Below are 12,838 nucleotides of genomic sequence, written 5' to 3'. Positions count from 1 at the left end.
CTTAGCTACCTTAACCATTATTATATAATTTACACCAACATGGATTCATTCATATCACATAGTAGATAAAGCATATGAAATGAATTCAGTGATCAACTAATCCACGGAGAACGCAGCTTTAAGTGTTTGTTTTGCCAACACTTTCCTCGCAATAATAATAATAATAATAAGCTGGAATGATGCTATCACAATATAATTCTGCTGTATATTACACTTATTTGATTTAATTGATAACTGTTTATTAAACACTATGTATTTATACTACTAATAATATTTTTTTATTGTTAGTAGGCATGTGGTGACAGAAATAATTGCCAATAGGCACAGATGAAAATATGCTTAAATGAGTCTACACCTGCAGCATTCATGCGGTGTCAAATTGTCATTTGAATGGCTGTTTGGGGGGAAAAAACTATGGGTAATTTTTCCAGTATTTCAATTAACAGTGTTCAGTAAAACGTTAGATAAAAAACTATGTAGGCAAAATTCGTAGTCAAAAGTCAAAATACAAAAGCCCCCATCCACAAGACACAAGTAGTTGCTAAACAGTTTGAGTATGAAAATGATTTAAATCATATATGCTGTGGCTTCCATAGTTCTCAGCTCAGGTGAACACCAGCGGGAGATTATGGACCAACTTGTTAGACAGCGCTGTCCACCTCCATCATCAAAACACCAGTTGAGGGAATATCTTGTGGAAGAATGGTGAATCCCTCCAGTATACATGTAGAGTCTTTCCCAGGGTTCAAAGCTTTTCTGGCAGCTTGTGGTGGCCCAACACCTTACTAAGACCCTTAATACTGGCTTTTCCTTTAATTTATGGTAGTCTCTAGCAGAATCTCTGATAGCAGAATCTGTTCAAAAGCCTTTATGAATTTACTCATTTCTTTGCTGATTGATATTTGCTTATTAAGCCTGTGTGTCTAGTGGTTAAGACAAACAACAAATAAACAGTGTGCAGCTTTTGTTCCACCAAGCAAACTCCAAAGCTTAGCAGACAGATAGTGAAACAGTGGATATATGAGTGTATGTTGCACTGACAAACAGCAAATCTCAGTGAAAAAGTATGAGCCTGACTCCACTGACGGACCTGCAAACACGCACCAGAGCCATCCATCATGGGGGGCATATATCACGTCATCTAAGCGGCTCAAGCGAGAGTTCCTGATAAATACTCTCTCATATTACCAGATCTGTTCGGGGTGAAGGCAGGTTCTGCTGAGTAAAAGCATTGTGACATTGTGCTTTGACTCCTCCAGTAAATCATCTTTCAAAGACACTCTTGTTCTCATAAATGCAGTGCACAGCACTGAGAAGCATAACAAATCTTAAACATCGATTTCCAAGTCTTTAACATTAAGCACAAACTGGTAAAATAAAGTGGCAGCTCAGATGTCATAAATAACTGAAGAGAAATTTACCTTTTGGTAATATATACAATGTACGTCTTATGATTACAATGAGATCTATAATTCAACCAATTTTTTCTATCAACTTTAACAGTAGTTTGAAAACTGGTGGGAAGAATTTGGATGCTGAAAAATCTACGTCTGCATGTGATGTATGATCAGAAGATGAAGCAGACACCGGTCTAAGGAAACAGCAGAGTGGTATTGACAACCTCCAGATGAGCTGTCTACAATGAGAAAGATAAGACAAAATACGTTTTGTTTGGACTCGTCAATCAAATTTTCAACGTGTGCATTGTGAAGTAGTGTTCAGAGGAACGAGGCATTGTCATTCAAAGCACAGAGTAAAACTTTAATATGATAATATCTTGGAAGAGCCGCTTTGTCAATGGCGAAGAATAGTTTCATGCACTTCTAGCCCTGCCTAAAAAGTTTTCAGGCATGAAAAAAGCGCATGTTTGTCCTCGTGTGTCAGAACGCAGGGAGACAGAATGCAATGTGAAGCCGCCGTGGTGAAAGGGAAAAGTGACAGATCCAATCTGACAGGTTGACAAATGTGTCCATGGAATCAGAAGTATGGTAGAGAGGGGAGATAGAAAATGTGGCTTTGAGAGAGAGAGAGACTAAAGCACAGGAGAGAAGAAGAGAAGGAGAGAAAACAGAGGGGGGTGGACATGTAGGTGTAGTCTTGGAGAATATCTGGCAATGTTTTAGCTGGCTATGTACTATGTGCATGAAAAAAGACTTATTTTTGCTAATTTAATACAGTATGCATAAGAGTGTTGGTATGTATACATGTATACACTGCAAAAAGTGATAACTGGCAAGTGAAAACTTCTTTAAACTAGTCAACATATCTAATATTTCACATTTTGAGATTTGAGAATTGTCTTATTCTTTAGCCAGACAAGTTTGCTCATTTCATGAAATACTGCTTGAAAAAAATTCTAGAAATAAGTTAATCACATAATATTCTTAGAACCAGAGGTGGGCGATATGGAAACAGCAGTATATCATTATATTCCAAGACATTTTAACAATACGCATCACAACGTTTTGACACAGACAAAATACACTAGTAGTACCACATTTAAAAACTGCTAGCAAAATGGTAAGTACAAATTATTATATTTAACATTTTACATACTATTCTTCACTATATCTAATTAAACGGGACTAATTATGCTCTCTTTGTAATGAAACGTACAGTTGTTAGGTGTTCTTTAAGTCCTGACTATATCTATGATATGCTCAAAACACATAACAGTAACAAAAATTTAATATTTCCCACCCATACAATCTCAAAATGAGAAATTTTAGGCATGTTGACTAGATTTAAGATAAGAAGGTATCATTTTTTGCAGTGTATCACATATGCAGTACATATACGTATATGTGCAATGCATGCGACAACAGAAGTGTATAATCTCTGCGGAAACAGAGGCCATGTGTCATGTTCAGGCTGGTGCCTGAGTGTTTGTACGTATGTATGCCCCCAGCTGGCCTCACGCGCACTGTTGACATTTCCCTGGCTCTCTCGGCTGACATTTTCGTTGTGTCAGATCAGTATCAATCTTGATTTAGTCGTGCATCACATCCACTCACACATACATCACTATGCTAATAAACAACCCTGTTTAGTTCCGTGGGGGCAGCGTCTGGGGAAAAAAGACCCGAAATAGCCAAAAGAAAAGAAAAAAAATATTGGAGAAGCATGTGTGAAAACAATTATCTGTAGTTATTTGCACAATTAAACAAATAATGGGATGTTTCAATCTCTGTGCCGTTTTAACTACTTCTTCATTTTCAGTATTTCTGCTGTAAATGAGCCAAGAATAATACAAACAATAATGGTCCCTATGAATATATAAGCAGAGGAATAATAACTGTCCGTTCCAATTAAAACATGAAGATAATACTGCACGAAAACATGTCGGCTGTCAAAAAAACTGCAAAAATTGCTCTAGGAAAACCGTAAAATCTTAGAAGGTGCCCTGAAGGGTGCATCTATCCAAGTGTTGGCCCTATCGTTGGGAGGTCACGAGTTCAGTACACAGCCTTGTGTGGCTGGGAGTCCAAGACAGCATAATTGGCATCTCTCTGGATGTGTAGGATGGCCCTCCCTCTCCCCATTACTGAGCATGATGCTAGCCAGCACTGGTGTCTGTTAGCTGACAGAACAGAATATTCATATAGAATATTGAATGCATTATGGATTAAATGTAATTACAATTAAATAGTATAGCAAAATTAAACTAATAACTTTCTTAAAGTTAATCTGGGTCTGAGCAAGGCATACAAGCATCCTCTATTTTAATATTAGCAACTGAGATTGTACCTAACATTCTTTACCTCCCTAATAAAAAGTGAAATCTTTTGGCTTCTGTGTCTACAGCTTATATGCTAAACTTTGCTAAAGGAGAAAAAAAAACACTAGTTCAATGAAACAGTAAAGGAAACAATGGCGTCTTCTGTTTTTGATTTATTTTGTTGAAATTCTGGCTGCTGATCTTCATTTCTGTGTGAAGCAGTCTAATAAATGAACATAATTCTCACCTTTAACGTCCCACAGTGCGAAATGGCGGTTGTTGGAGGCTTCGGGCGCTAGTGTGAAATAGAAGCGGTGGCCAGACTGAGGTTCATCCCGGTCCACCACGCTGATGGTGTGAATGAGCTAGAGGGGAGGGAGAAAAAAAAGGGTGAAAATGAGAACAGAAAGAAAAAAAAATTACTAATCCTCTTTGTCATTTTCTTCTCATATCACGACTTGGTCATAACGGTAATTTGCACATTGGCTCTCTATTACAGAGCTCACAGAGCAGCAAGTGCACTTTGATGAATCACATTTTTGCTGTACATCACCGAACTGTGGGCACGGAAGTGGGTGAAATGGAGTCAAAGTGGGAACACTTGCGAAAAGGGTGTTTTCTGAAACCAGGCCCCGTTATTAAATTAGCACATCCTGTAAAGCAACAGATGGATGTGTTTAAAGGAGTGAATGGAGAAAGCGAGTGAGCACGAGAGAGAGAGAGAGTGAGAGAGAGAGGGAGGGAGGAAGGAAGGAAGGAGAGCAGGCAGCACTCCAGACAATCAAGTTGAAATTCCCATGTTCGCTTATTGCTCTTTTCTCATTACACGCTCCTCAAAAGGCTCATGCAGTATTTATGTCACTCTTCAGGGAGGCTGAGGAAATCCAAATTGGAAATTAGAGAGGACTGAAATACTTCCCTGAGCAAATCTTTCGCTTTCTCTCATTCTTAGCCACCCCTCCCTCCCCCTAAGTATGAACAAAGTCAGAGAGGGACACTCGCACAAAGGCGCGCCGACAAATAAAGGGAAGCGCACTTACAGGGAATAAAGAAGCACAATGGCGTGCACTCTCCCCTCTCTCTCCCTCTCTCTCTCTCTCTCTCTCTCTCGCACACGCACACACAGAGAGAGACAAAGTGACAGCAAGGACAAAATGCTTCTCAGGCAATGTTTATGCTCAAAGGAGACTGCATACAAACAACTTTGGTTCCTTCTCAGTGGCACTCTTCAAAATGATTAAAGGAGGAGATCCGGAGAGAAGAGCAGGTTTTTTTGGGTTTCAATCCCTTATCCTGGAGGACATGGCTGGTTTGACTAAGTCTGATTAGAGGCCGCTGCTGCTAAACTCCCTGGCGAATAATTCCGCCACTTACATGTGCCTTTAATGTGCTCTGCGCTCACTTTTTAAATTCACAGCAGGCTTCTTAAAAAAGGGAGCAAGGATAAGGGTTTCAATAATCTCTTTCTCTCTCTCTCTCTCTCTCTCTCTCTCTCTCTCTCTCTCTCTCTCTCCTCTCATATTGTGCAGTTTTTTCTTTCTTTTTGCCTCTCTTGGCTGTACTGTACTGTTTCCCCTCACTAGTGTTTTATCTTCTCTCCTTCACCGTCTGTTTCCATCCCCTCTTATCATTCCTCCTCTCCTCTAACTCCTTCTCGCTCACACTGTGACGTTGACCTCTGCCTCAGTGTGATATAACCAGTCCGCGTTTGATGTGTTTTGGCACGGGCTCACTCTTAATTGGACTAAACATCTAATTAGAGTTATAGACGCTTTCAAACCCTGGCTGCTGTGAGTCATTCTAGCGTGGAGAGAAAGAGAGCTAGAAGAGAGAGGAAAAAAGAACCTCAGGCCTTTGCTTTGTCGTTCAGTGCCCTGAACGGGGATGGTTATCACACATGCTGTGAACCTTTTGCTTGGGATAGCTGTAATTAAACAAATGGGCTAATGTAAAGGAGCGCTCAGCAAGATCTTAAGAATTAATATCTCGGCACAGCCGTCTGTGCTCTCTTTGACTCAGTCCAGCCCAAGCCTCAAAAAATGTTACACTATAAGGCCGAAAGTATGTGGACACATGACTATCACACCTATATGAGCTTGCATCCCATTTCAAAACCATGGTCGTTAATATGGAGTTGGCCCCCCTTTATGGCTGTAAAACCCTCTACTCTTATGGGAAGGCTTTCAACAAGATTTTGGCGTGTATCTGTAGGAATTTGTGCCCATTCAGTCAAGAGGGGTCAGACACTGATGTTGGAGTTCCTTCACACCAGATCTTTCAAATCATGTTTTTATAGACCTTGCTTTGTGCATAGGGACCTTCCCCAAGCTGTTGCCACAAAGTTGGAAGCATATGATTGTCTACACTGTATTGTATAACAATGCCTTTTCACTGGAATGAAGGGACCTATCCCGAACCCTGAAACCCTCTTCCACCAAACTTTACTATTGGCACTATGCATTCCGGTAGCTAGTGTTCTCCTGGCATCCACCAAATTTAGATTTGTCCATCAGACTGCCAGATGGCTGAGCAGTTGTTGCTTCGATACGCTTCCTTCTCACAAGAACACTTACAGTTGACCGGGGCAGACCTAGCAGACATTTCACAAACTTATCTGAGGCAAAGGTGGCATCATCCTATGACAGTGCCACATTTAAAGTCACTCTCCCATTCTGCTGGCAGTCCCATTCTGCACCAGTGTTTGTCTATGGAGACTGCATGGTTATGTGCTTGATTTTATACACCTGATAGCAATGGGTGTGGCTGAAACACCTGCGCTCAATAATTAGGAGGGATGTCCTCATACTTTTGGACATATAGTGTATGATATACCACATATGCCTTGGTAAGAAAGTGCTTCAAAATTGTCTTGTATGCTGCTTAAACATATCGACTCAGCACTTTTTATATATATGACATTTGGAAACTTCTTTAGTCTCACGAGGTCTTTATGTTCAAACTCTGGCTGTTGTGAGTCACTCTCGTGTAGAGAAAGAGCAACAGTGCAATAATGCTAAATGACCAGAGTTTTCCCACCTTGCCTTTCAGAGAAAAAAAGAAATTCAATCAAGTACACTTCAGGTGAAATAAGTTCTGAAAAAAAAGATCAGAGTTACACTACGTCAGATTTGAGTATTTGGAAACACTCTGATGGAAATGTGTTTGCGTGTAATTTCAAGAACATTTTGTAACTTTAGTTGTGTTTCAGACCCCTTCCCCAAGTGGATGAATCTGATGATTGTGTGCAAACATTTAAAGAGAATTCAGTTTAAACTTGGTAAAGGTCAAGTTTTTTGAGGGTGTAAGTGAATTACCTGTTGTTGTCATCATGTTTTCATCAGTTTATGTTGATTTTGCATTTGAGACCTAGAAATCGAACCCGACCTTCTTTCTGAGCCTGTGCATGTGGCGATAATGCGTAAAGACGCGTGACATGGTCCGAAAACTCCTGCGAAATCCGACTTCATGCCCAAATTATTATTTCAGGCAGCGCAAGGACACCATGTTTTTGCGACTAGTGACTCAGTAGGTGCTACTTCTTTCAGTTTTACCGAAAAAAGATCTTACATAGTGCAGCTTTAAACAAATGCATTTGATCTAATATGAGCAGAAAACCAAGCCAAAAAATGATGCAAAATGCTATTCCGTTGCCAGCAAGCATGTTCAATAAATAAAGCCAGATTTTTACATGCTGAGAAAGGCCCTCTCTTTAAAATAAACAGTTTTAAGCATTACTTAAACTACCCAGCGGGGAGGATTTTCAAGCTTGTTGACACAACAGTGAGAAAGCACTAATAGTAGTAATTATGATGGTGCAGCAAGAAGGTGAGTGTTCTAGAAAAGGACCAGGCCCATTTCACTCGGCTAACCGATACCAAAAAATATGCTGAAAAGAGTTTTCATAGGACATGGATGTTTAAGCTGTTTTGCGTAAGGCATTGCAAGAATGGACACTCATGTTGCATTTGAATGTTATAATGTTTTAAGTGCCAGACTAAGACAGCATGAAAATGTATGGTTGCCACTGTGAATGCTTCCCCTGTGTGCCTGTTTGGGCTATTTACCTGCATGTTTCATGAGTATACTCCTTTAGCCTCTACAGTTCAAGATTTAGGTGAAGAGCACATAACTACCATTATTATCTTTGTTGCTTCTCCCTTTTCAAAAAAAAAAAACAACCAAAAAAAAAGGTATAAATTTACTTGAACCCTAAACACAACCATGCTGTAAACATATTATGTCATGCTGCTTTGAGTCTTCATGACAGATTACTTCCAATAGTGTCCTGTTACCATTACTGGTAATTATGATGACATACATCATAATGTATGATGTCATGATGTTTAACTAGAGTACTAGAAGGAATTAGCATGTGATAGAAGCAGTCATGACATCAAACATAATGACATCTGCCATGACAATTACTAGTAATGACTGTTGTCATGACAGATGCCATAATGTGTGATATATGATGCCTTCTTTTACATGTAAGTGTTTACTATATTTGTTGTATTACTGAACAAAATCTGTCATGAAAACACAGGATAGCATATCATCACTATGTATCTTCATTTTATTAGTCAAATAAATTAAACATTGGCTGATTTAACTGTACAGAAATTGGAATTAACTAAAACAATTCATGATTAGCACAACCCTAGACAACAGCTTGCCTAATTTAACATAAACTCAACTTGATACACTTTAGCACTATTTGGACAGGGATTGGTTTTACATGAGGAGATAGGTAATTTAAAGATTTCTGGCATTTCTTAATGATTTTAGTCCCATCTGAATCCACCATGTCAGTAATTGTCACGGACAGCGCTCCTGAGTCATTAAAAATTCTGGCAGCTTTAACCTACTATTAAAGGAACCATAGAAATAACCCCAGGTTGTTATTTCCTGTGTGAATTACCATGTCAGTAAATATTCCAGCACACACTGTGGAAAAGTAGTTTAAGTATGAAGGAGAAGAAGCGTTTAGCTGTTCTCTGTGCCCCAAATTAAGCAGAGATACATTGTCCTACCTCAAGGGTATGGCTCAGAACATTAAAACACGTAAAATTACAGAAAAAGCCCAGTTGTTGTTGAAATCCATGCTCACCAAATGCAGCCAGGTGATGAATTGCTGGTTGAACATCACAAGTTGCTGCTAACAGACTCTTTTTAACTGGTTTACGTTATATTCTCTGGATATGTTCTGCCCTCACTAGACTAGGCTGAGTGGGTAAACAGAAACCTAACAAGCTAACACTCTAATAATAAAACACAGATATTGAGTTCAAGTCTTCACAGAAGGAGCTACTTAAAAACCAGGACATACAATAAAAAGAATTTCCTGTTATGAGTTTAACTGGAACTGACCTCAAAATCGGATATAGCAGCAAGCTAACACTGCTAGCAGACCATGGTGAATGTATGAGGAGCATGATCATAGCACTGGTTTAAGAAAGTTTCAAGCAGATTTCTACATTAAACATTGCTAATGTTATTTCCTTATGGTTTAATGTTTGTACCTGACAGTATAAACAAAATTGAAAAGTTGAAATGATATGACTTTATTACTGTGAGTAATTTTGTAGGCTATAAATAGAATCCTCTGACTCACACATGTTTAGGTTTCTGTTGATGCATCGATTACAAACATTGGCCCACAAGCATTCAGGCATCCCAGTAATAAGGATTACATTTTTTATTTATTTCCACATTTCTCTCATGTTAGGATGTTGGCATTTAAGAGATTGTCTGTTCACACTTTACACTGGAAGTTCTGTCCTGTCCTTATTCTGGAATAAGGTGGATACCAAGATTTCAGTCGTAAACATTACAGTGTCATGGTTAGTGTACATCACCCCACCTTCCCATGTGAAATTAATCCCATCTGTTAAGTGTGCCCGTAACCCGGTGGCACTGGGGCACAGTTTTGTCCGCAATACAGGATTACAGGAAGTTGTGTGGGCCTTGAAACAAACATGCACTGTTATGACTTCTCTCACTACAAGGGTGGAAACATATACTCTGATAATCTTTTTAAGATTGAAGATTCAGTGTAACCTCTGTTCCCTGAGCTACTGAGGGAAGCGATGTGGGGGAAGCATCTGCACAGATCCTCCTTCCTCCTTCTCTTTCCTTTCTTCACCTTTTTCTCCTGTCCTCCTACCCCTCAAAACAGCCCTTGTTTACACAGTTAAAAAAAGCAGCAAGTAATAATGAGCATTGCAAACAGCTGCAAAAAAATGATCCCAGGCTGAATGTTTTTTTGTCAGGTGAACAATGTAAGTGGCAAGGACAACACCACCTACAACCCAAACGACACCAGTTTGGAGTAACACACTGAGACCAGGTGGATAATGTGAAGAGAGAGAGAGAGGGAGAAGCAATATGTGTCTGAGGGACAGAGTGTGTGTGTGTGAAGAAAAGAGTGTGTGGGAGTATATTGAATAGCAACAGCTCCCTCAAGCCCAATCCCCTAATTAGATTTTATCTAATGCTCCTCTCCTGACCCTTTTAGCTTTGGGTCTGGACAGGTGGACGTGGGAACTTTCCCCAAAACCCCGGCACTTTCTCCAGAGCCCTGCAGGACTAAAGGTCTGTGCGCAGAGATTGCATTCACATTAGAAGGGTGAGAGGAGCCCCATGAGAGAGAACAAAATCAAGAGAAAAACGAGTGCTGTCTGTCCGGTGTTTTCAAGACAAAGTAAATGTTCTTTACAGTACTGTGCAAAAGTAAGAGACCACCCTTCATTTATGTAGTTTCCAGCCATTAGGTTTTAGGAGACACTTCTGAGGAGATTAGATATAAAACAATCCACTTGCATATAAAAAGAAAAAAATCTAATGAAAATAAGTAAAAAATCAGAAGTTTCCAGAAATTAACTTTAAAAATGTATTGAAGGGTAGAGAAAAACTGTCCCTATCAGATAAACAGCACTTAAAGCTTGAGAGAGGAGAAAATCATGCTCCACTCTTGCTCCACATCTGGAAAAATCCACTGGTATTTCTGTCCTTCCTTCCACTGTGACAAACAACTCAACGCTATGAGTCTGAAAGGATGTGTAGCTGTCAAGAGGCCCTTAGATTTCTTAGATATCTCATGCCCCTCTCCTGACCCTCTCTTGACACTGCTGGTGTTCTCAGAACAATAGACTGACCACCCCAGAGTCCAGACCTCAACATCACAATGTGTTTGGGCTTACTTGGATCATGAGAAGCAGAAAATGCATCCAACTTCTAAGAGAAGAATGGAAGCTGTAATAAAGGCAAAGTTTGCACAAACTAAATACTGAAAAAACTGATATAATATTTAGTTGTTGGGGCTTCTGTGGAATGTTCTGTTAAATATATCACCCCCGTCCACCTCCCCCAAATAAATCTACTTTATTTTTATTTTTCTACAACGTTTAAGCACAGTAGCTGCTCTTTGAAATGTGTGAAATTGTTATGATGGAACATTAAAATGCCCAAACTCCAAAACTTTTTACATTAACTGGACAGTTAACGGACAGCGACAGTGTGTTTTCTGTTATTACCCCCAATGCTGAAAAAGCAATAACTTGTACTTAAAGGCTGTTTTGACTTTAAATGAACTAAATGAAGGATGGTCTCCTCACTTTTGTGGTTGATCATAATTACAGTACCTAACTTTCTCCATTACTGCATATTCATCACAGTGAATGCTTTTAGATCTGTAAACAAAATTTCATATTAGACACAGACCCTTGCCAAAAATAAGACATTTATTTAAAAGCATTATTTTATTTATATAAGGATCAACAATATCTAGCATGTGAATCAGCCATGTGAAAAAGGAGTCTTCCCCTTAAAATGAATAACTTATCGCATGACTTCTTGCATTACATTTCCTACAATTTGACATTAGCCTTCACACTGTTGTGGAGGAATCTCAGTTCACCCCTCGTTGCAGAACTGCTTTAATTCAGATATATTGCTAGGTTGTCCAGCATGCACTCGTTTGAAGCCCTGCCGCATCTTCTCTAGTGGGTTCAAGTCAGGACTTCAGCTAGGCCACTCCAAAACTTTTCTCTGTTTCTTTTTAGCCATTCAGAGGTGGGTTTGCTTTTCTGTTTTGATTCATTGTCTTGCTGCATGACTCAGTTATGTTTACACTTCAGTTAAAGGACAGATAAACAGACACTCTCCTTAAGAGATATAAAGGGACTTGTCCAAAATGTACACTTCGGGATGTTTTTTTTTCCCTTTGCTGAGGCCAGAGAGAACTGCGGGAACTTGTATGTCCTCCTGGAACCTTTGGTTCATTTGGGAAATTTTGTCACACCAGCTACTCGTGGAATGATTATCCAGTATTTCTGAGGTTCTAAAATTGTAGATAATGGTTCTCGCTCTGGTTTGATGATGTCTTAGAAACTTTTGTAGCCCTTTTCAGATTGATGTTTCAACAGAGTTTGATTTCCTTTGGATTTTCTTTTGATCATGGCCAGGTGTGCTTCTAAAATCTTTGTGGCGACTACATCACTCTGATGGTAGACTTCAATGAGAGTGAGGTTTACATTCAGCAAGGCTGGCTGCAAACTTGCCTGTCTTCAGTCAGCTGAATCTCATTATCAATTAAATTTGGTTAATTTGTTGCTTGAGTAACTAAAGGGGGCAATTACTTTTTCCACATGGGTGATTAACATGTTGGATAACTTTGTTCCTTAAATCAGTGATATAATAATTTAAGATTATATTTTGTGCTTGAAACCATTCTCATTTACTCCATTTAAAAAAATAATCAATTAATCTTTTGATCAGTCAGCAGTTTGCAATTTGCATGATATTGCACAATGAATTCTCCTACTTCTCTCTCTCACGATAAGAAACAGAACAGAGCCTGATGGACATGTCTGTTTACAGTATATGCATGTATTAGGTCCACTTGCCATATAGGAGCACTTTGTAGTTCTACAATTACAGACATTATAGTCCATCTGTTTCTCTGCATACTTTGTTAACCCCCTTTTACCCTGTTATTCAAAGGACAGGACCCCCATAGGACCACCACAGAGCACGTATTATTTGGCTGGTGTGTCATTCTCAGCACTGCAGTGACAATGATGTGTTAGCTTGTTTGCGCTTGTACGAGTGGATCAGACAAAT

At 39.3% G+C, this 12,838-nt stretch overlaps 1 protein-coding gene across 1 annotated transcript in view; it reads right to left on the bottom strand.

The window, feature by feature from the left end:
• LOC118808498 (cadherin-22-like) overlaps window positions 1–12,838 on the bottom strand; it is a 116,675-nt gene that overhangs the window by 16,125 nt on the left and 87,712 nt on the right. Inside the window, exon 9 of the mRNA XM_036571222.1 lies at window positions 3,966–4,083. Coding sequence (XP_036427115.1) covers window positions 3,966–4,083 — 118 coding nt within the window. The remainder of the gene's footprint in view (window positions 1–3,965; window positions 4,084–12,838) is intronic.

Source organism: Colossoma macropomum, unplaced genomic scaffold (assembly GCF_904425465.1).
Source record: "Colossoma macropomum unplaced genomic scaffold, Colossoma_macropomum, whole genome shotgun sequence".
NCBI lineage: Eukaryota > Metazoa > Chordata > Actinopteri > Characiformes > Serrasalmidae > Colossoma > Colossoma macropomum.
The sequence above is the reverse complement of the archived record's forward strand: the minus strand, read 5'-3'. Positions and strand labels throughout refer to the sequence as shown.